Raw genomic sequence first — 24,069 nt, 5'->3', positions numbered from 1 at the left:
TCTAATGAAGCACCGGGCTCTGATACCAATTGATAGTCGCCTAGAGGGGGGGTGAATAGGGCGAAACTGAAATTTACAAATATAAACACAACTACAAGCCGGGTTAGCGTTAGAAATAAGAAACAAGTCCGCGAGAGAGAGGGTGCAAAACAAATCGCAAGCAAATGAAGAGTGTGACACGCGGATTTGTTTTACCGAGGTTCGGTTCTCGCAAACCTACTCCCCGTTGAGGAGGCCACAAAGGCCGGGTCTCTTTCAACCCTTCCCTCTCTCACGCGGTCCCTCGGACCGAGTGAGCTTTCTCTTCTTAATCACTTGGAACACACAGTTCCTACAAGGATCACCACAAGATTGGTGTCTCTTGCCTCAATTACAAGTGAGTTTGATCGCAATGAAAGAATCAAGAAAGCACGATTAAAAAGACCAAGCGACAAGAGCGACAAATAACACACGGATCACTTTCTCTCTCAAGTCACTAATCACTAATGATCTCTTTTCTCAATTGTGAAACTTGGAGAGATGGAGGCTTTGAATGTGTCTTGGAATGGATTGCTAGCTCTTGTATTGAATGTTGAAGGTTGGAATGCTTGGTTGAAGTGAATGGAGGTGGTTGGGGTTGTATTTATAGCCACCAACCACTTCCTAGCCGTTGCTCCATTCTGCCAACCGCGGACGGTCCACCCGCCTAGCCCGGACGGTCCGCGCCTGTAGATCAACGGCTGAAAACGCAATGGTCAGCAGTAACGGCTATATCAACGGCTATATCGCATTTAATGCGACGTCAGATGTCAGATAAAGCCAGTCGCGGACGGTCCGCCCGCCTGGCCCGGACAGTCCGCGAGGCCGCTATAATTCATTTCTCCGAACCCGTTACCTTCGGGTTTTTCAGTTTCTCACCTACCGGACGGTCCGCGCCTGAGGCCGGACGGTCCGTGCGAGGGCTCGGACGGTCCTTGCTTTTCTTCCGGACGGTCCGTAGTGGACAGTTGTATTTTTGCATTGGTTCTGTCCGAGGGTCATCCTTGTGTCGCGGACGGTCCGCCGCAAGGGCCCGGACGGTCCGCGCTTGGCCTGTTTTTCCAAAAAGCTTCTCCTGTCCGGAATAATCTACGGTATTCCGGACAGTCGATTTAGTATAGTTGCAGATGAACCTTTGGCACCTGTAGAACATATAATCTAGAGCAAACTAGTTAGTCCAATTATTTGTGTTGTGCAATTCAACCACCAAAAACAATTAGGAAATAGGTGTAAGCCTAATTCCCTTTCAGGCACCCCCGACGGTCCGCGAAGGCGCTAAAAATGAATTTTACCGAACCCGTCTGTTGGGGGCCTTCGTCCTCCGAAGGTCCTCAAAAACATGATTTAACAATGTTTCTGGAGTGTAATACATGAACAGGTACCTTCGGACTCGGATTAGAACCACAGTGTAAAAAACACAAAGAATACGAAGGTTGACGCAGAGCCGAAGCTATGCGCGAGGGAGCTTCAGCATGATAGCAGAAAAGGGAACCGACTTAAAAGGGAAAAGGCTATTTAGACCTCGATGGATCACTATAGAGTCATTAGCAAATGTAAAGGACATGGGTGTAATTTTACATGGGCTGCGTCCCGTGCCTATAAATAGATGAACAGTGCTCCGGTACTGTTCACGCTGGCTTGGCATTTGCTTTTGCGTCACGCTCATACCTATACCTTCTTTCAAGTCGAAGGTACATTTGTAATTTGATATCATTTCTATTTTTCCATAATAATAAAATAGAAATGAGCTGATAATGCTACATAATTGTTCATGTTATCTCGTACATTCCATATGATTCTCCTTTTATTATCGTATGCTGCAATGATGAAGGTATGTCCTTCATGACCTTCGCCTGAAGATCATTATACCCTAAGGGAAATAATGTCTCGAAGGATGAAGGGCATTAACATATAAACATTTTTTGTGTTGCCTTGTTCTTAACTCATAGCATTTGAGAACAAGTCCCCAACATTGGCGCCCACCTCCGGTGAATCCTTTTTGACCACCTTCGGAAAGCACTAACCTTCGTCATGCCACCGAAGAAAGCTTCAGCGACAGGGGTTGCCGCTCTGCAGCCACTGGACCCAAACCAGGAGACCCTTTCTCTTCGAGAGGCCCGAAGCCAGAAGAGGAAGGCCACTAGTCCAACACCCCAGGAGGACGAGTTGGACCAAGAAATCAGAAACATGGAGATGCTTCATCAACAAGTACAAAGGAAGAAGGAGAAGATGGCTCGACTAGCCGATCTTCAAAGGCAGATTGACGAAGCCACTGAAGAAGTACGCCATCTTGCTCAAGATGAACAAGAACGAAGGCCCCAACACAGGGAGCTTCATCAAGAAGGCTTGTTCGACGATGATGGATGGTACGATGATTTTAATCATGGTACCTTTACTTTTGATGATGCTTCTCCCTTGGCAGCAGAACTGCAGGCTATCCCATGGCCCCCATCATATAAGCCACCTCAGCTTCCAATGTATGATGGGCATTCAGACCCGAAGCAGTTTTTGATGAGTTATGAAGCAACCATATCTTCATATGGAGGCAACACAGTTGTCATGGCCAAGTCCTTCGTCATGGCAGTTAAGAATGTGGCCCAACATGGTATTCTTCTCTTCGGCCAGGAACTATTACTTCATGGCAGAAGCTCAAGGATATGCTGGTGACAAGTTTCCAGGGCTTTTAGACGAAGCCAGTCACAGCTCAGGCTCTCTTTCAATGCACGCAAGATCATGAGGAGTATCTCCAAGCATACGTCCGAAGGTTCTTGCGCCTGAGAACACAAGCGCCTACAGTGCCCAATGAAATTGTCATTGAGGCCATGATTAAGGGGCTTCGTCTAGGACCTACTGCCCAGTATTTTGCTAGAAAGCCTCCACAGACTTTGGAGAAGTTGCTTCAAAAGATGGATGAATACATCCGGGCTGACAATGACTTTTGCCAAAGAAGGGAGGAAGACTACAGGTTCTCTGAGATGACCAGGGGCTTCGGAGGAAGAATCCACCCAAGGCATGTCAGGTCAATCCATTCCACTCAGAGTGACGATAGAGGAAGTCAACAACAGAGGCCACAATATTCCTCGCAAGCTTCGGGGCAGCAACAAAGCTCTTTCCGGTCGCTAGCTCCAAGAGGCAGAGGCGCCAGGGGCTTCGGAGGAAAGTTTGGGGATCAGCCTAGAAAAATTTATTGCCTATTCTGTGGTGAGGACAAGGGCCATACTACAAGGATATGCCATGTCACCATTCAGAAACAGAAGGAAATAGCAGAAGCCGCAGCTCAACAGAACCAGCCGAAGCAGGTCATGCACACTGCTTCGTATCACTCACCCTACATACCAGAGTATGTGGGTAACCATCCTACAGCTTCTGTTGCTTCGGCTAGCCAGCCACAGGCATCTTGGCAACAGCCTCCACCTCCGCCACCACTACAACCTGTATATTCACGAAGCCAGCAGTCAGAAGGGAGCCAACAGACCCATCAGCAGCGAGACTTCAGGGAGGAGTCCGAAGCTCGTACAGTCAATAGTACTGTGCCAGAATCGAAGCATATCTATTGAGAGATATCCTACCCCTGAAACAGTTTTTACATTCATTGCCATTTTCTTTTTTAATAAGGAACAATTATTGAAAACCTAGTTCTCTTGTCATTTTCCATTTCTTATAATAGCTTCATTCTTGCCATAGTGAAATATATCTTCTCCACAGACTCACGAAGTTCAAGAAGTCGCCAAAGCTACAAAAAGTCGTTTTAAGGAACGCAGTGTAAGTTTGCCGAAACTACAAAAAGTCGTTCCTAAGGGAGCGCGGTGTAAGTTTTCTGCTCAAAAGTCGTTCCAAAGGGAATGCAGAGCCAAATACCGCCGAAATATAAGGCGAAGCGCGAAAAGTCAACGCGAATACCGCCGAAATAGAAGGCGAAGAAGTTCAAAAGGCGTTCCTAAGGGAATGCAGAACTTATAGTGAAAAGTCAGCGCTGATACACCGAAAAATAAGCTGTGAAGCCGAAAAATAAGCGGCAAAGAGATTGTGTATTCCACTATGGGGTGTGTGGGTGTGTATCTTCGGCATAAACATCATTTTGCATAACATAACATCATCACATCATTTCGCATAACATAACATCATATTGCATCAATGGCACAAGAAAGGGATACAATGTTGACCTTCGAAGAATGCTTCGAAAAAGCGAAATTGTGCTAAGGCACAAAATAAGTTTTGAAGAAATACAACTTCATTAGCTCTGATGCGGAGGAAAAAATCTATTGTTGACGAAGCATTAATGTTTTTGCGATGCTTGGAGGATTTTTTACGAAGCATGAAAAGAAGGGAAGGTGTTTTTTCACCGAAGGCTCAAAAACGGTAAGTACATAAAAGTTTCATGCATCACAAAGAAATGAATTACAAAGCCATTCATATATTACATTCAAAACCCATAAGAACCAAATATTACAAGCATAGTCCAGCAAATGTTAAATTAATAATCTAGCAATGTTTTTACAATAGCTATTCTTCTTCTTTCAAAACTTTATCTGCAGCTTCGGTCAGCAGTTGGGTAACGACTTCGTCTATAATAGTTTCGGCCATGTTAATAATTTCTATTGATTCCTTTGCCTCTGGGTCGGCCAGTGACTCGAAGGGCTCTGGGGGAGGAGATAGTTCGGCTGCGGTAGAAAACGTAAATCAGTTCGAAGTCATAAAAATAAACAACAAAGTTAAAAGCCATTAAGTAATACCTATCCGCCTTTCGAGTTCCGCACCCTTTTCAGCTGCTTTCGTTGCTTCTCTAGTGTCATGAGTATCTTTTTCGCTTTTCTTTATTATTTCATGGGCCATTCCGCGGCCGCCATTTTCCCATATGTCAGTGAAAAATTTTCCACCTATTAAGCTTGCTTCGGTCGAGGGGTCCTTCGTATCATCAATGCAGAGGGTAGCTTCGGCCTGGGCCAAGGTTTTAACATGTTCACAGCCTGACTTTTCCAAAATAGCCACAACTCCCCTCACACCAGAGAACACGCATACATCCCCGCGGTCACTTAGAATTTCTTCAAAGGCTTCGGCCTCCCCACTTAACCATTCAATAACGCCTTCGGGGTCGCCTCGTATGAAGTTTTCTTCGGAAGAATAGGCGCCCACATTGGCAAAACTGGTTTTTATTTTCTTCACACAGTCCATAGATCTTTCAAAGCATCTTTCTTTAGATGTGCGAAGTTCTTCAACGTTTTTCTCTAAATGATTTGTCCAGCGTTCGCTAATTTCTCGTTTAGCTTCTGCGACTGCGCATTTCTCTTTAGCTTCGGCTAGTTGCTTCTGAAGGTCTTCAATCTCAATTTTTTGGTCTTAAGATTGGGTTTTGAAGTTAGATTCATCTTCTTTTACTTCATCCACCAATGTAAGTAGAATTTTGTCTTTTTCCAAAGCTTCGTTCCTCAGCTTGATAACCTCTGTTCGAAGGTTGTTGAGAGCAATAGTGCAACTCTCGTCTTCGGCATTCTTTTGCGCCCTTAAGGCGTTGCTAAGTATTAAGCCCTACACGAAAGAATGAATGGATCAATATAAGAACAAAAGACTAATTCAAAATTCATAAATTTCCAAATTCACAATTTTTGTACCTTTAGACTGTTGTATGCAAGGCTATCCGCGAGATCGTCCTTCGTCATGGCACAAAGGCCAACTTCGAGCTTCGGAAACCCCATACTTCTGGCCATCTCCCGACAGACAGATAATTCTTTGTTGTCTAGGAGGAAATATAAGAAGTCATATTCGTCTGTGCCATTAAACACTAAGGCCCCTTTCGGGTATTTCAGTTCTCGGGCATAGTGTTTAGCTTCAAAATTTTCTTCTTCAGATAGTATTTTTCCTGAAGCGTGTCGAATAATATAATAAAGGACTTCGGAAGACGCTTCGGGAGCAGGAGCGGCAGCTTTTTCAGGCAAAATCTGTTCTATACCTTCTTCTTCCGCTGCCTTTTCTCCAGTTTCCAAGGATTTCTCCTTGGCGGGCACTGAAGGCCCAGCTTCAGCGTCAGCGTGGCTCAGAATAGCTTCGGCTTCGGTCAGCTTTGTCTCGGTTTCAATGTGTGTTTTCGAAGCCTTGGCAATTTTTCCTGGAGTAGAGCTTGAAGTTTTTATCGTCTCCAGTACACCTAATACACTAGCCAGCCTTTTTCTCTTGGGGTTGCTGCTAGACCTTTTTGTGTCTTCGGCACCTCCACTCCTGTCGAAGGGCTTAGAACTTCTGATGTTTTCATCCCTTCGGTTCTCGGTTCTTCAATTTTGTCAATCTTCGGCATTGCAGTCGGCTCTTCAATCCTCTGCGTAAGGGCAGGTCCTTTGGCTTCAATAGCTGAAGAAGTTTCACCGCTAAACTTAGGCACTGTGGCCGGTTCAATATAGCGGGGTCGGTGGGTAAGGACCTTCAGTTTTTTCCTCTTCGGCGCAGGCTCGCTTGGAACAGCTGAAGCAGCGACTTTTCCAGAAGTGGTACCCTTTCTTTTCTGCCCCCGTGGCGGGTAGCGATAGTCAGGGTACACAAATCCAATAGCATCAAAAACCTTGTTTAGTCTTTTCTTTTTCGGCTCCCGAAGGCCACAGATAGTGCATTATCTTCAGACTTGGAATATGCTCCAAGTAGTTCATCACTAGTATTTTCAACACACTTCAACCAGTCATCGTCTGGTTCGATAAACTGGTCCCCAAACCTGAAGGTATATTTCAATCGAACTAAACCACCTTCGCTAGGGTTAGTGATGCTCTTTGTTGGCATTTCTCAGCTGTCTATCAATGGCCATATCCTGTAGGATACATGTTCTTAAACTAAATCCCTTGTGCCGATAAAAGCGCAAACTGTGCTGAAGGCCCTTTGGCATGGTTCGGCTGCCTCATCAATCTCTACCTTCGGTTTGCGGAGGCCAAAGCGGGACCAGATGGGGCGCATGATGATATCTTTAATATCTTCTCTCGCCTTCAAATCATTTTTTACATAAAACCACTCTTCCATCTAGGCCCCGGGCCACCTCTTCCAAAAAGTTGGCACTGGGCAGCTTGAGCCAGAACGAGCAACGAAGCCATAGCAACCAAAATTGTTATGATACTGTTCTTTACCCTAGGGCTTCGTCTCATACGAAAGTTCGTGCATGCTGCAAAAACATTTCGCACTTGGCTCCAGACCTTGACTTCTCATAGCCCAGACGAAGATCCCCATTCTAATAATTGCTTCAGGAGTGATCTGGTGGAGAAAAACTGATATGTCTTCAAAACTTCAACAACAAATCTGCTCAACGGGAACCGAAGCCCAGCTTTGAAGAAGCTTCGGTAGATCACGACTTCGTTTTCTTCGGGAGCAGGAACGGCTCTGTCTGCGTCAGCCCTCACAATAGACAAATCTCAAAAATACCTTCCTCTCATATTATCAAGATGACTCTGTTTGATAGTCGATCTCCCGAAGACTGCATGACTTGGTCGCCAGGGTCGATCTTCAGTCTTCGCCTCCACTTTCCGCATCGTAACTGTCGCTGTCATCAGTATCTTCAGATAAGCCTTCTAGAATTTCCTTAGTAATCTTTTCTGTATTTGTCTTTGCTATTGATTCAATAAATCCAGCAGTCTTCTCCTCAAGGAGCTTCCCCTCTTCGCTCAGCTTTGTCTCAGCAACAGCTTTTTTGTCTTGAGACATCTTCTCTTCGGAAATGGTGAAAATGTGTCCTTAAAGCCGAAGCTTAGAAAGTCTAAAAAACCAAGCAAGCGTTGGTAGACAAGAGCTAAAAAATTGAGCAAGCAAAGCAGGCGGCAGATAGCGTACCAAATGTACTCGGGGTGAGTTCCTATTTATACGCCCAGTACGTTCCAAATTGGAGGGGCCCGTCTGTCATCGACTGTTGCTATTCTAGCAAAGGGAAGGTGTTTTTTCGGACCTTCGGCTTAAGGCCTTCGTCCATATCGCAATTTGAATTCGTTATTCTAACAAATTAATATTGCGAGGGGCTACTATTGGGGGCCTTCGTCCTCCGAAGGTCCTCAAAAACATGATTTAACAATGTTTCTAGAGTGTAATACATGAACAGGTACCTTCGGACTCGGATCAGAACCACAGTGTGAAAAAACACAAAAAATACGAAGCTATGCACAAGGTTGACTCGGATCAGGACTTGGCATTTGCTTTTGCGTCACGCTCATACCTATACCTTCTTTCAAGTCAAAGGTACATTTGTAATTTGATATCATTTCTATTTTTCCATAATAATAAAATAAAAATGAGCTGATAATGCTACATAATTGTTCATGTTATCTCTTACATTCCATATGATTCTCCTTTTATTATCGTATGCTGCAATGATGAAGGTATGTCCTTCATGACCTTCGTCTGAAGATCATTATACCCTAAGGGAAATAATGTCTCGAAGGACGAAGGGTATTAACATTTAAACATTTTTTGTGTTGCCTTGTTCTTAACTCATAGCATTTGAGAACAAGTCCCCAACACCGTCACCTTCGGGTCTCTCTGGTTTTCGATGGGCGGACGGTCCGCACCTGAGGCCGAACGGTCCGTGCTTGGTCTCGGACGGTGCTCTTCTCTCCTATGGAAAATCTGTAGTAGAGTGTGGTTTTCAACATAGTTCCTGTCCAAGGTGCTTTAAGGCATCGCGAACAGTTTGCTGGAAGGTACCGAACGGTCCGTGGCATAGTAAAAACCTTAAAAAGTTTTCCTATAAAGAATGGATGAACTCAAGCACCTGTGAATCAATCAACTAGACAAACTAGTTAGTCTATAAGATTTGTGATGGTCGTCAACCACCAAATTCAATTAAAGAAAATGATTAAGACCATTTCCCTTTTGCTTAACCAGTTCTCGACAAAGTAACAATTCTACCATGACCATTACATAACTAGTAAACGCAAACACACATAACTCGTACTTGATAATTGTGGGCCTTAAAAACTTAACATCGACAAAGTCCTTCAGCCCATGGACCCTCGACATGCCTACAAGTGTCCCACAAGGTTGTGCTACAAAGACAAGTAGGTTGCCTGACAAGTGATGTCCTGCTCGGGATCATTCGACAATTTAGAGCGGATATGATTGTTAAGCCACTTGTTCCGGACCTTAGGAATAGTATTACAAACTTCAGGGGGACCAGTAGGGCCAATGAAATCCACATTACCTGCACCATCTCCTTCGTCCACGACAATCATGTTGTGCATAATAATGCAAGCAGTCATCATATCTGCAGGGTGATTGCGATCCCAACCATAAGCTGGGCCACGAAGAATTGCCCACCGCGCTTGCAAAACTCCAAATGCTCGCTCAATATCCTTTTGACGGCTCTCTTGCATGGTTGTGAAGTGCACCTTTTCTTCCTCATATGCGTGATGAATCGATTTAACAAAGGTGGGCCAATTTGGATATATGTCATCGGCTAAGTAGTATCCAAAATTGAATGTGGTGCCATTAATGGTGAAGTGCACAGGTGGCATTGCACCATTGCGTAACGGATCAAAAACAGGTGACCGATGCAACACGTTCAGACCATTGTTAGTACTAGTCATTCCAAAGAAGGCATGCCAAATTCAGAGGTCATACCCAGCAATTGTCTCTAGTATCATTGTTGGCCTCGAATTGCGTCCACAAAACCGTCCCCGCTATGCAGTAGGACAGTTGCGCCATTCCCAATGCATAGAATCGATGGAGCCTAGCATGCCCGTAACCCCCCTATCGGCGTTTACACTAAGTATGTGAGCGACGTCATCGTGGTTAGGGATACAGAGGTATCGTTCGCTAAAGCAGAATATGATTGCACGACATAAACGGATCAGACAGTCCCTAGTCGTAGTCTGGCCAATTTGTATGTACTCATCGACTACATCGGTTGGTAACCCGTAAGCGAGGATACACAAAGCAGCACATACTTTTCGCAATGGAGCGAGTCCCACTAAACCAGTTGCATCAAATCGAATAGTGAAAATCGTCTTCTCACTGAACGCCCCCGAAGGATACGTAGGAACAAAGGACGATGCATCCAAAACCTAGAAACCAAATGAAAGCAAATAAGAACGAAATGAACCTCGAAAGCAAAGTAACAACATTACTTAAGAAATACACCTTCGACGAAAAACATGTGCTGGATACACTGGATTCGGTTTGAAGTAGTGGTGCTTGATGAGATTTTCTCTAGCAACATGGTTCCTATGGATAACTCGGCGAGGCAATGAAGAGCGCCTACACCGCCTGCTCGAGCCTCCAGTACCAAGTTGCTCAACAGCTTGAGAAAGCAACAAGGTATCGATATCTTAGTCTGATTCATCAGACGACGAAAATAACACTAGCCTTTTTAGAGACTCCATAACGAGCTCAAAGAACAGTTGGTATTACGTAGAAGATATGGAATGCATGCTGGTAGATAAGAGAGAAGCGTGGAGATGAGTATACCATGGCCTCTGCTCTAGGTTTCAATTATAGATGGCTAGAGCTTGTCAAGGAAGCCAGTCGTGTCATGGAAGCCACCTGTGTCGTGTAACATGTAATAGAAGACTGTGAATTTCTTATTATTCCAAATTTTTTCTGTGCCACAACGTATTGAAAATGGAAGAACTTGGTCAAACCGTAAAGCAATAATGATGTCTTAGCTCAAAATATTAATTAAGCATAAATGAGTATTACAATAATTTGCGTCAAATAAATTAAATTTCGAAAAAAATAAAATTACAATGATTTGTTAGCAACACAATTATACTAATTACCAAGTTTGGTAATTAATTTTGTACTAGTTGCGGCCGGGGCACTGTTCATGGCGCAAATAAAATTTAAAAGTAATTGGAAGGTAGTTGAGTTAGCTGAAGATGACTGTATATAATATTGGTGTGGTGGGGTATAGAGGTTTGATATATGAGGAACCGTCGTAGAGCATGGAGATATAGATACAGAGAACGCTAATGTGGCACGTGAGTGAGATATAGGGGGAGAAATTTAGGAAGAACCACTGAAGATAGTCTTAGGTGGTGTTTGACATAGATTTTGAGAAGTTGGTTACTGCGCAAAATCCAATACATATCCCATTATAGAGATAGCGAGATTCCAGCGCAAAAAAATCCAATACAAAATCCATGAGCCTAATAATAAGATTATAGAGTGAGACTCTAAAAATGAACCATGAACCAAACAAGACCTTTGGATTGAAGAGATGTGATGAAGGGCTTTTGTGGGCGATGAATGATTGAGATCGTGTGTCACCATTCGATCTCTCGTGGCGGTTTCTTGAGGTTGGATGATGAGGCAAGATGGAAAAAATATCGGTGAATAAAAAGAGAGAGAGATCGGGAAAACATTGGTGGATAAAAAAAGTATACTCGAGAAGAGATCAGGGAAATACTGGTGGTGGACAAGAAAAAGGAGAGAATATTGAGAAAAAAACTGTTAGAGCAAAGGGAAAAAATATAGCCGTTTCAACCTGACAGTTTTATGGGAAAAAATCAAGAGACAGGATTGCTCGTAAGACGCAGGAGGGTAAGCCCACCCCCGCTGTTCCTGCCCACACGGGGTTCTACTTCTAGTCTAGCAGAAGAGACCCAGCTGCTTTCACGTGTTGGGCTTTCCGCCAACGGCCCATTTAAATTCTCAAGGCCCGTATGCCTTACGAGCCCTGTTCTTTCCCCGTGTCGGGGGCCCACCGCTATCCCTGTCCATATACTCAGTTTTTTTTTGGGACGGGATGGGAATTGGGAAGGCAGCAGCAGCGACGAAGCTTCTTCCCACTGGATTTTTTTGAATGCCGTGTGTGTATCACGCGGACCACCGTACAGGAGAAAAATCAACAGATTTGTGCTTTTATGTTTGAGTTGAGAAATCATCAAGCCATGATTTGGTGCGCGAGAAACGGGGTGCAGGCTGCAGCCATGGTTCTGGTTTCTAAAATCTGACACCTCCCGTCGCCAGTCGGGTTGAGATGCGTGCTAGCCTCATCCGTAGAAACAGCAGGCGCAGCAGAGACCGATTAGCTCCTACCGTTGATATAAAAAAACACAATATAAAAATACTTATATCTTGGAAGAGTTTTAATGAAGAAAGAATACATTTTATAATCGATCCGACGATATGTTTTATCCGTTGTTGACAGATACAATTAAACTTTAAATAATCTGGTTTTCTATACCACTGCATGTATGAATCGTTGAGGCCGCCGCAAGCCCGCAAGGCGTTGGAGGCGGGGGACGGCAGGCAACCCCACCACGGCCATGAACAACACGCCGGCAGTCCGAGCGATGAGCGAGCGAGCAACCACGATCCAATCCAAGCAGGCTCGTGAACCCCTTTTGCGTTGCGTGTCCAACAAAAAGGAGCCCGACAAAAAAAAAAAACCGACCGAGGGGTGGCTGTGGCCCGGAGGGAGGGGAAGGGCAGTGACGGTGATGATAAACGGCAGTCGGCAGGCTTCGACAGAGGAGATTAATTAAAAGAAAGCATTGTTGTACTATAACGGAGTAGAGTAGTGCGTGCAACCACCACTCCTGCCTCTCTCTGCCGCGCTTTTTGTTTAACCTAAAACATCATTATTATTAATGCGTGCGGAGATGCTGCTCGATCGCCCCATCATCTCCCACGAATCCTTGTCGCTACACCACACACACAGGCACACACCCTTATTATTAGTCAAAGAGGCCAGGCCGGTCCACGATGTCGAGCCTCTCACATGGCCACTAGCTAGCACGTTAGTTTGGTCGCTTTCCCTCTCACGCGCACGATCGCTCGCCTGCGCTGCTGGACGGATTGCGTCCGTCCGCCCGCGACGACGAACCTGCCAGGAAGCAGATGCCGTTTCCGTCTATTTATTATTATTATTTATATACACATACATAATTAGGATCGATACGGTATACGATCCAGACCATGTGTATATATACATGATCACGGGGATCTGAGGATCGGACGACAGCTCACGCATGGTCTGAGGGGTGTTTGAATGAACTAAAACTAATATTTAGTGGCTAAAATTAGTTGAGACGTCCGAACACTATAGCTGATAGTTCAATTATTAGCTATTTTTGGTAAATTAATTAATAGTTATGTAGTTATTTATTAGATAGCTAATTCCACTAACATTTTTTAGCTAACTAACTATTAGTTATAGTGCATTCAAACACCCCCTGATACTCTCTTTAGCTAGCTCCATCGTTCTTGCCAGCAGATATGCAAGCATGTAAACGAATCATCTAATCTGTTAGATTATGATTCAACCATAGATGCAACCGTGATTTGTTAAAGGTTTTTTATAAAAATATTCGAGTTATTAGTAGAAGAATTTAAACGTTAAATGTGATATACGGTTAAATCATGATTTAATAATGGATCAAATAGTTTGTCGTACACGCTTGCATTAGAGACCGCTAGTCGTTGCCAGCAAACACCCCGTGACGGTCAAACTTGTAAAGAAGACTAGCTATTCAGTCTCAGGCCTAGTACGTGCGAACAAAACAATAGATTATCAGCCACTGCCGGATGAAGAAGAAGTGTTTTTTTTTTTCAATTTTCAAATGGGTCTGCTTGTTTCGCTTTGCTTAATTAGGGTCGCGGCATCTAGCTACTCTCGACATGATCCCAACGCATCGCGTGATGGACCTGTGAGTCTCTGCCTGTGTCTTCTCCCTTCGACAACTCGATACAGTGTTGTGCACGAGAACAGGGGATTTTACTATGTGTTTGGTTTGAGGTTAAAGCGGGACAAATCGAGAGTGACACCGTCTACTCGATTTTTTTAGGAACACGTCGCCATAAAAACTATTCCGGTATTTATCTCATCCCTACGTGATTCTCATCCGAACACTATAAAAACTATGGCCGCTCTCTTCCATCCCACTATATACATCCAACCAAACACACACTAAACGCCAACGCTCAATAATTCATGTCGGATTTTTAGAGTACCATGCAAAATCTTATCAGTTTTCTCTCTCGTTGGGGTAAGATTTAGCCGATAAAAATCAATGACGAAAACATCAATTTCTTTTTTTTGTTGGCGATTACGGTACAAATGAGTGTTCCAACGTCATTGTCACATCGAATGTTTGAAAAATAATTGCGGACATTAAATACACTCTAGTTCCAAAACTAATTGCACAGAAAAAGACAAAAACACGACACGAACTAAATTTTAGTGGTGGGCAGTGGCAAATCTAGCCAAAGATATCGTTGGGGTAATTAGAGTCAACTTCTCTATATGATATAATATTTTTTTTCAATTCTTACAGTGTTTTATTAAATGATTTACAAATTTTGTCGGGGTCCGCTGACCCCAATAAAACTCCTAGATCCGCCCCGGATGGTGGGGGGACTACGATTTTTTTGGTGTTCTTGCGTTGGTGCCCAAAGCATGCAATACACATGCCTGATTTTCTTTTGTTTTGTCTACGACTATCAGGGGGAATCCTAACTTATTTAGATACCCAAATCATAATGAGTTGACTTGAGTTTGGAGCGCAGATATCTTCCTCCAACCACAATATTTCTTCTAGCATGTTTAGGCTCTATTTGTTTCCTCTTACTAAAATTTAGCATTGTATTTTTTTGCTAAAGTTTAGCTACTAAATAAATAAACAAGATGACTTGATGTGTTAAAGTTTAACGTTCATTAGTACTTTAGGTCTACCAAAGGTGCTAAACTAAGCTAAAAGTGGTCTTCCAGATCCATTTCTCTTCTCTCTCCCTCCCAGCGACGGGCCCAGGATTTGGAGGATGGGTATTCAGAATTTTAGTGGGCACATTTTTTAACAGCCTAAATTTGTTATTCATAGGGAACACATAATTATCTATCGGGTACAAATATTGTATAAATTGTTATTCACAGATAAAAGTATGAATATAATAAGGTATCCATTGGTAATTTTTCATGGGTATGCATATATCTATCCATAGCTGTTACCCCGATGGGTATGTGACATGAGTACAAATCTATACCTACGAATGTATATGGGTATAGGTATGGATTGAATTTTATCGCATAGTTATGGATTTGTGAACCATATATTCGTGTCCCAACCGCACAATTGATATCCCTAGTCGCATGGTATGAAAATAAAAAAAGACCAGCAAAAAGCAAAGTTTGAACCAAATAGCTGTAAAACAGTGTTATTTTATATTTTTACAATATTTCAGTGCAAAAAATTAATGGATATTCAACTGAATACCCTTGCTTCTACATGGGCCCGCCCTTGCTCCCTCACCACCGTGTACTCATTTCGTTGGCAGTCGTTGGTCGCATGCTCCTCGGCACCCGCTTGCTCCACTAAAGAGACATTAATTAGGATAATATGTTAAGTTTAGCACTTATATTTAAACAGTATTTAAGTACTAAAGTTTAGCACATCTAAAGTTTAACAGGTGCTAAACTTTAGCCAATGCTAAACTTTTGTACTTTAGAAACAAACAGTCTCTTAAGAACATTCTCCAAACAGTAAATACACCTAAATTATCTTTTCATACAACATGATATATCTAATTACCGTATCTTATTCACTAGTATTTCTCAAGATACGACTCATTTATGTGGGTTGTATGAGTAGAACTATATCTATACTTAAAGAACCGTGCTAGATATGTTCCTTTATCAAGATACCGTCTCTTATATTTTTTTGGCACTTATCTCCTTGATACATACGGAACATTTACCCTAATCCTGCGTAAGAATCATTCTGACATTTGTAAGGAATGTAGGCCGAGATCGATGGGGGGTGACTGCGCAAGAAACAAGAAAATATCAACTTCGTTGGCACCAATCGACCAGCCGGAATTCCGGAAGACTGCGCAAGAAACAAGAAACCAAAATCACAAACACATGTTCTCACAAATTTAAACGCCACCAACACCATAATACCTGACGAATGACAACCATCCTGAAACAAAAAAAAAGTTTGAAAAAGGAAAAAACAAAAGGCCCTATGAGGCTATTAGCATGCACGAGATGAAAAGGACGCAATTTGTTAGACTCCGCAATCATCGCCAGTTCGCCACTGTGTTCTGCCGCGTGCAGGACTAAAACAAACCAGAAACACTTCATCCTGTCCTGTCCCCCACCTGCTTATGCTCGAGCTGTCTCCCATATGCAACGTTAATAAATAAGAAAAATATCAAATATATATTCCACCCCCTTCACCGTATATATACACGTACTAGTACCGCATATATACGCAGGGGCGTAGGTAGATTTTTTTTCTTAAAGGAGCCAACACATACATAACTATATATAATTATAATTTTAATAAACAGAGTATATGTATATCTCTTCTCTACTATATTTAGGTATGAGGTATGAGTTTTTTTTACGTTGCCTCCTTTAATAAGCATATAAATTTCCTCACTTATTATAAAGCACTTAGCTTCTACCACTACGACTCATGCTCTTTATGTTATATAAACGAGAGATATTACAAAAATATTTATATACTAATATGTTCAAATAAATATCTCATTTAAGTAAAGTCTACCCATATAATATATAAAACCATACCATAGCGATATATGATCAACTAATTAATATAATAGTCACAAGTCATAACAATTAATATATGTGTGCTAAGTACATAATAAATTTTAACTTATTATAAACTAACCTTTTATTTTAGCGATAGATATACAGATATTAAAAAGTTTCTTTTTGAGGGGCCCTGCCAGTCCTACGCCACTGTATCTGTATATACGTACCAGTACACTAACAACAGCATCCTTTCAGTTTCGATATATATATATATAAAGAAAGTCGAATAAAATAATGTCCCCTTGCGGGTAAGCTGTCTCTGCCGCGGTCCGTGTCTGTGGCGCCGCATCATTTTCGGGGGCTATTTAAAGGCACCACTTCCCCTCCACTCCATTCCTTCCTCCTCATCCAGGCAGCACAGCTCCCTCCCCACTCGAGGCTCCGAGCTTTATTTTTTCTTGTTTTGTTTTGTTTTCTTGGTAGGAGTAACAATAGTTTCTGGCAGCCTTCTTCCTCCTCGCTCTCTACCCGAGGAGAGAGGAGAGGAGAGAAATCCGGAGGCAAAGCTTCAGGTAAACATGACGCCCCTCTCGCCTGTGCTCTCCACCCCTTATGTAGCTCAGATCTGTCCCTGTTCTTGCACGGGTTCGTCGTACCTATTTACGTGCCTGTGCCTGTGCCTTGCTGAAAGATTTGGTTTTTTTTGGCAAGGCCAGTGGCCACAGATCTCCCCAACGCTGGTCTCATGTCTAAATAACATGCTTTCTCGCACAAATCTGTCTGAAGATTCGTCATTTTTTTGCCCCTCCTCCTGTTTTGTCCTCTCCAAACTCAGATCTGCACAACTGCTGAAGAAACATCTCAACTTTACTCTTCTTCCTGCCCGCTCAACTGACGCACCTAACCAGTTCTTGCGTCGTCCTTTTGTTCCTGCAGGGTTTGTATAAAGGGATTCTAGATCTAATCGACTAACCAGAGAGAAAAAAAAACAAAAAATAACGCGAGAAAGCATGAGCCACTTCGCCGCCGCCGCCGTGAAGAGCCCCCTCGCCGTGGCCGCGCCCGCCGCCGGCGACGCCAAGAGCCCGCTCTTCTGCCCCAAGCCGCGGCGCCCCGCGGCGCCCCTGCGGTGCCACCAGGGCGGCGACGCCGGCATGGATCTGCTCGACCTCCTCCTGTCAAAGGTGGGACATCTTTTTTTTTTGCTACCTCGTCCCCGGATCTGCCCCTCTCGAAGGTCTTTTCGTCGCTTCTACTTAGTACATGGCGCTGACGTGTCCGAACTTGGTCTTGGCAGGGAGAGGAGAGCGGCCTGTCGGCGGCGTCCCCGCTGTTCTGCGGCTCGCCGCCGCGGCGGGCGTCGAACCCGGTGGTCCACGACAGCCGGTTCGGCGTGGACTGCCCGCCCCTGCCCGTGCCCATGCCGGTGGCGGCGGCGGCCGTGCACCGGCCGTCGGCGGCGCCGCCCATGTCGCCGCGCGGCGGCAACGGGTGCGCCCGCGCCCGGTTCGCGTTCCAGCCCGCCGCGGTCCGCGTCGAGGGTTTTGACTGCCTCGACCGCGGCCGCGGCGGCCGTGGCCACGGCATCACCGCCATGGCCTAGATGCACATACAAACGAACACCAAGTAACCCACTCGCATCCCCCTCTTCTTTCGCCCCCTCCTCCATCCATGGTGCGAAGAAAGTGTAACCATCCAAGCACTTTGTCGGAGGAGAGAGGGAGAGAGAGGATCAATCAATTCGTCCTAAATTTAACCCTCCTAAAAACCACTTATATTACTACTTTTATTTATATAAATCCGTCCCCATCCCAACCATCCACCAGCCCGCCCGCCCCGCCTGATCCGTCCCAGCGATTGCTATGAGTTTAGGTGATTTTACCACAGATCTTCCTCTTTTTTTTGTATGTAAATAAAGTTTGAGGTCCAGGCTCGTCATGTAAATTCGGGAGCGAGTGAAATCGGGTACGTAGGAATTAGGAGCAGAGGGACAAGAGGGCCTGGCTGCTTGGCAACAGCAACAACAGAAAAAATGGGGGAAAGAAGAGGGAAGGGCCTTCTTGATCAAGAATCAAGATCTCGTCTCCTGTCTGTCTCCTCTCTCGGGGAGGGAGGGAGGGAGGATTGGTTAGTCGTTGGATTAGGTTGGGGAGTGGGAGGTCGTGGGAGTAGTTAGGTAATCTGTCCTAGTTCATCAATCAACGAGGTTTTCTTTTTCTCTTTTTGGGTTTTCGATGGAATTGTTTTTGTCCGTCCGTCCATGCAACCAAGGAAGAAAAGAAATTTCCAAGGCCCATGGAGAATCTGTACAAAAGAGTGGCTACGTGCAAGAGGGCACCGTTGAGTCTGTGAGCAGAAGCAAGCAGCAGCAGCAGCTAGGTTGTTCAGTCAGGCAGTGGATGAGCTGTGTGTGAGAGAGAGACATTTATTTTGTGGCGTTTTCCCTTTTTCCCCCTTTTCTCATGTTGTAATATCCTGCTGTGATTGAAATGAAATCAAGCTGTATAATACTGGTAGTATTATTAGGCTATCCGCAACCGTTACCCCTAAATTTTTCCCCCTATATCACTTTTCCCCCCTATTTCTCCCCTATTTTTTCATCTCCCGCAGCGGTTCCCACTAAATACTCCCCTTATACCCACTACCACTATAAAATATCATTTTCTATACCAACTATCATTTTTTTATCTACTAACAATTACTCGTGGACCCACAGCACAGTGTTTAGGGTGATGAACAGTGACACACTGACACGCTATATCTGGGGGAGAGAGAAGGGGACCGACACGTAGGGGGCGCTGTAGGGGCACCGCTGCGGCCATAAGACTGTCTGCAGCGCCGCACTCTAGCCCTCCTCTCCCCTATTCCTATTCATTGCTTAGGGGCTACAGGTGACCTCTACGTCCCGCAGCGCAGCCCTCTACCGTGCCCCCTTCGTAGCGGACCGCTTCTCTCTCACGCCAGATCGAGAGGAGCGCTGTTCACCCCCTCGCGGCATTGTTTTCTCCCTTTCGCGCGCGCATCGGAAGGATCAGAAGCATTTTCGTTGCTGATGACGATGGCGGTACATCGACGGACAAAGCCCGACGAGAGATTCGTCTCCATCTCGCCTTGTCTTCCTCCCTCCTTCAGCCCGAGGAAACCGTAGCTCGGGGACGGCATCTTCAACTCCGACGGCGACACCTGGGTGGCGCAGCGCAAGACGGCCGCGCTCGAGTTCACCACGCGCACGCTCCGCACCGCCATGTCGCGCTGGGTCTCCCGCTCCATCCACGCCCGCCTGCTGCCCATCCTCGCCGACGCGCACATCGTCGACCTGCAGAACCTCCTGCTCCGCCTCACCTTTGACAACATCTGCGGCCTCGCCTTCGGGAAGGACCCCGAGACGCTCGCCCGGTGCCTCCCCGACAACGCCTTCGCCTCCGCGTTGGACCGCGCCACGGAGGCCACCCTCAACCGCTTCATCTTCCCCGAGTGCGTCTGGCGCTGCAAGAAGTGGCTGGGCCTCGGCATGGAGACGACGCCGGCGCGCAGCGTCCGCCACGTCGACCGCTACCTCTCGGCTGTCATCAAGGCGCGCAACCTCGAGCTCTCCGCCTCCTTGCCGCCGCCGCCACGAGGAAGGACCTCCTCTCGGCCACGCCGCACGACGACCTCCTCTCGCGCTTCATGCGCAAGGGGACCTACTCCGACGAGGCGCTGCAGCACGTGGCGCTCAACTTCATCCTCGCCGGCCGCGACAGCTCCTCGGTGGCGCTCTCCTGGTTCTTTTGGCTGGTCTCCACGCACCCCGCCGTGGAGCGCAAGAATATTTGTAATGAAATTGCAAATATCAAACCGTATTCGAATAATAATGGAATTTGCTTCGCAGGAAAATATATTCCAGAACCGAAGACGGATAATACGTTTTCACGAAATTATGCAATTTCGAATGTATTGTAAAATAATAGTTGTTATATATTATATGTGCAAGTAATTGTAAACTAATTATTATTTATAATTGTATTTTTTTTAATACATGCGCAACATGTCGGACGTGTGCAAAATAATTAAATAAAATCAAAATTAAAGTTGGTTAAGTTAGTTATATGGAAATGGTTTTTTAATGAGTAGAGGGATATATAGGGGAAACTATAGGGGGAATGGTTGCGGGACGAGTGAATATAGGGGATGAAATCTTGCTGACGTGGCTGCATAGTAATATTTAGGGGGAAAAATTTAGGGGGAACGGTTGCGGACAGTCTAAGATGCCCCTTACACGCCGCATGCAAGGGGAGGGAGATCACTAGGGTGTACCGCTGCGCACAGCCTTACGACTCTCAATCAGTAAATCTGCATGAATTCCTCCTCTCCCGTCCGTCTCCGCGCTGCCTGATGCGATCTCACGGTGGTTGGGTGGCGGGTCCCCATGTGAGGAGGTCAGCCAGTCGACGAGAAGAAGAGGAGCCGCCGCCACCACCACATGGTTTCCATGTGCGGGAAAGCAACTCGGAGGCGATAACGACGGTGACGTGTCAGTGGCTCCCGCTGACAGATAATTAACCGGCGACAGCCGCTCGTTGGCTTCGCCAGCCTTTTCGCGAGTCCGGCGACTCACTAACGAGAGAGAGAGAGAGAGGGAGTTAGGGGCCCACCTAGGTTTGAAGCAGGTGAGATTCATTATTATCTTCATGGCCAATCAGTGTGCTGGGCGAGGGGGGGGGGGGGGAAATGAGGTCAACATGACAAAAAAGGCAGGCCGGCGGCATGGAAAGGCGCGAGCCGCAAAAGGATGCCGCTGCAACGGCTCGCGCATAGGCACGCTGCCGTGCGCGGCGTGGCCTAGGGAGCAGTAGTACATGTCGGTGATGTCACGTCCCCTGACCCCTAGTACGTAGTACGTTCTGACGAGAGTACACGAATCCAAGCAAGGATCGAATTCAAACTCGATGGAAGGAAAGACGGGACGGCGTGTTTGCTCGCTCGCTCGCTCGCTTTGCGTCTGCGGGAAAGTGTAGCAGCAGCTGTGAGCGAGCTGTCCCCCAGACCAGTGGTGGTGGTGGTGGGCCCCACGCGTGACTGGATCCCATCTCATGCGAGATGCGACTGCCGCGGGGCGGGTGCGTGCGTGCGCGCAATAATAAAAGTTTGTTGGAGGCCCGTTGGACGGCAGGCGTGAGTTCAGATTCAGACAGACCATCGGCACGGGCCACACCACACGGTATATGTAACAAACAAATTTTATTCCTTTATCTCTCTCTCTCCACGCCATCGCCCTGGGACTGAATTTCTGTACGAAGAAGAAAAATAGCGCTACGGGTGCACCGGTTCAGCAGCTCCCGTACCTGGCAGCCCTGCACGTGACGGCCGGGTTCCTGATCTGGTCCAGGCTCTGGACCAGCCGGATATCCAGGCTGCTGTTGGTCGACGGGTCGTCGAAGCAAGCCGTCCTGTAGTCCTCCTCCACGGCCCTCTTCAGACTATCTGCAGTGCGCAACCCTTCCCCTCCCCTCCCCTAACACTGTTCATTGTTTAGGAGCTATAGTAGCACCCTTCTTTCAGCAACGGCGCGTGCTACCGTCTCCTTTCTGACGCGCTCCCCTTCTCTCTCACGCCAGGTGAAGAGGTTCACTGTTCTCTCCCCTCACCTGCTTCTCGCGGAAGACGCCGCCCGCGCCACACCCAAGAATGTTCGCACTCCACTTCTCTCCCTCTCGACGCGTCTGTGGAAGGAGGCCGCGTTCCCGCAACGCGGCGGCAGATCTGCCGGCGGAAGGAGGAATCGGAGCCGGTCCCGGTCGGCTGCGAGGAAGACGAAGTCGAGTTCGTGAACAGACAATCCCATTCGCGACCGAAGATGAAGCGGCCACAAATCTGCTTCCGCCGAGGTTCTTCGCCACCGCATCCTTCGTTTCCTTCTCCGAGCTTCGACGGCTACCTCAGATCCGGACTTGCCCGCTTGGATTCGTCGTGTTGCGGGCCAAATCTTCCGTTCTTGAGGTGCGACCGTGATCTTCTATATTATCCCAACTTCATGCGCCTTCCTTTCATGAATCAAATTCAACGTGCTTAGTTCCGTAGAGAACCGAAGTGAAATTATAGGACCAGATTCGAATAGTTCCACCAGCACACATGTACATCGATCTCGTCTTTGTGTTAGGGTCTTCTTCAAACTCGTCATGAACCATTTGCAAAATAGTCTACATGGATCTGCTCCGGCGGTACAACGATGTTATTTAGCACGAGAGGGGAAGTCCAATCCGTGTGGGATTGCTCTGGCGCAGGCCATTACTTGGAATCCTAGAATTCAGGCATGTTTTTTTTTTGCTCAATTCAACTGTCATGTGCACTGCCACATAAATATTATTACTTATGCCTTTACCAACAATGATTTCAAGCACCTGCTATGTAATGTTTGGTTTCAACATACAATGTTTGATGAGTCCACAATATTTGGTGCCTAATGTTCTGTACAAATCAGGATTTCATAATGTTTGTTGGAATAAAACTGATTTCCTTTTCACCTGTTCTCATCGTATGTTACCAACTATTAATAGAATAGATGTTTGATCTTTCATTTTGTTTGTGACTACATCATGACAACCACAAGGCATGCTGATTTTGTAGACAAATATTACCCTGGTACAATATAGATCATGAGTATGTGACAGTTTTGTGTGTTTCCTCTTTCATGACTCATGCTTGCATTAAAATTTTATGTTCCTCGCATCATTATGAGTCATGGTTTCATTAACAATTTTATGTCCCTGGCTATAATTGTGTGCTTCAATTAGTAAAGATATTGATTCAGTGTGTCTATATGCTTTGTAAGGGTTTGCACTTGTTACTGAAAGGGAAATGTGCCCTTGGGCCATTTCTAGTATATTTTGGTGATTAAGTGCACAACACATATTAAAGTGAGTAATTATGTGCCAAATAATGAATGAAGTGCAAATCAACAAGAAGGTATGATTCTAGACTTAGTACATTGGTTTTTGTGTACTAATTTATTTGTCTAAGTGCTTGAATCAGGAAAAGAAAGGGATTGGAAAGAGTTGGCTGTGTTCAGCCAGCTGCTGCTCAGTCTGGGTGCACCGGACAGTGTCCGGTGCGCCAGGCTGGCTCTAGCGAACTGGCCACTCTCGGGAATTCGTCGGCGGCGTACGACTATAATTTACCGGACTGTCCGGTGAGCCAAAGGCCGTCAGCGCAACGGTCGGCCGCGCAATCCGCGCGCGACGCGTGGCCCCAGCCAACGGTCGGCTTGGGGCACCGGACTGTCCGGTGTGCACCGGACAGTGTCCGGTGCGCCAACGGCTACAATTCTACAACGGCCAAAGGTCGGCTTGGGGCACCAGACTGTCCGGTGTGCACCGGACTGTCCGATGTGCACCGGACATTGTCCGGTGCGCCAACGGCTACAATTCTACAACGGTCGGCTGTGCCATTTCAGGAAGGAGATCCGCACCGGACAATGAACAATGAATGTCCGGTGCGCCACCCGACAGAAGGCAAGAATTGCCTTCCAAGAATGCCTCCAACGGCTCCTAGCTGTCTTGGGGCTATAAAAGGGACCCCTAGGCGCATGGAGGAGATACCCAAGCATACTTTGAGCA

At 46.0% G+C, this 24,069-nt stretch overlaps 2 protein-coding genes and 1 long non-coding RNA gene across 3 annotated transcripts; all 3 read left to right on the top strand.

Moving 5' to 3' along the window:
* The first annotated feature begins 16,872 nt into the window (after positions 1-16,872).
* LOC114711035 (uncharacterized) lies at positions 16,873-20,461 on the top strand. The gene is made up of 3 exons (NM_001323520.1): positions 16,873-17,046; positions 17,411-17,658; positions 19,191-20,461. Exon 3 carries the CDS (start codon positions 19,719-19,721, stop codon positions 20,448-20,450), a length of 732 nt encoding a protein of 243 aa, NP_001310449.1. The 5' UTR covers positions 16,873-17,046; positions 17,411-17,658; positions 19,191-19,718; the 3' UTR covers positions 20,451-20,461.
* On the top strand, positions 16,917-18,982 carry LOC103640569 (uncharacterized). The gene is made up of 3 exons (NM_001323510.1): positions 16,917-17,046; positions 17,411-17,658; positions 17,772-18,982. The coding sequence occupies exons 2-3, from the start codon at positions 17,485-17,487 to the stop codon at positions 18,075-18,077; spliced, it is 480 nt and encodes a 159-aa protein (NP_001310439.1). The 5' UTR covers positions 16,917-17,046; positions 17,411-17,484; the 3' UTR covers positions 18,078-18,982.
* Positions 20,462-21,948: 1,487 nt separating the features above from the next.
* LOC111590604 (uncharacterized) lies at positions 21,949-22,853 on the top strand. Its single transcript, XR_002749741.1, has 2 exons — positions 21,949-22,453; positions 22,614-22,853. It is a non-coding gene; the product is annotated as an uncharacterized lncRNA (long non-coding RNA).
* The last annotated feature ends 1,216 nt before the right edge of the window (positions 22,854-24,069 follow it).

The sequence above is a fragment of the Zea mays genome, chromosome 1, assembly GCF_902167145.1.
Source record: "Zea mays cultivar B73 chromosome 1, Zm-B73-REFERENCE-NAM-5.0, whole genome shotgun sequence".
Classification (NCBI taxonomy): domain Eukaryota; kingdom Viridiplantae; phylum Streptophyta; class Magnoliopsida; order Poales; family Poaceae; genus Zea; species Zea mays.
The sequence above is the reverse complement of the archived record's forward strand: the minus strand, read 5'-3'. Positions and strand labels throughout refer to the sequence as shown.

Coding starts and splice junctions, on each gene's coding strand:
- LOC103640569 (NM_001323510.1), top strand. CDS start 17,485: ATGAGCCACTTCGCCGCCGCCGCCGTGAAGAGCCCCCTCGCCGTGGCC. Junction 17,659..17,771: donor TCGACCTCCTCCTGTCAAAG/GTGGGACATCTT, acceptor TGGTCTTGGCAG/GGAGAGGAGAGCGGCCTGTC.
- LOC114711035 (NM_001323520.1), top strand. CDS start 19,719: ATGTCGCGCTGGGTCTCCCGCTCCATCCACGCCCGCCTGCTGCCCATC.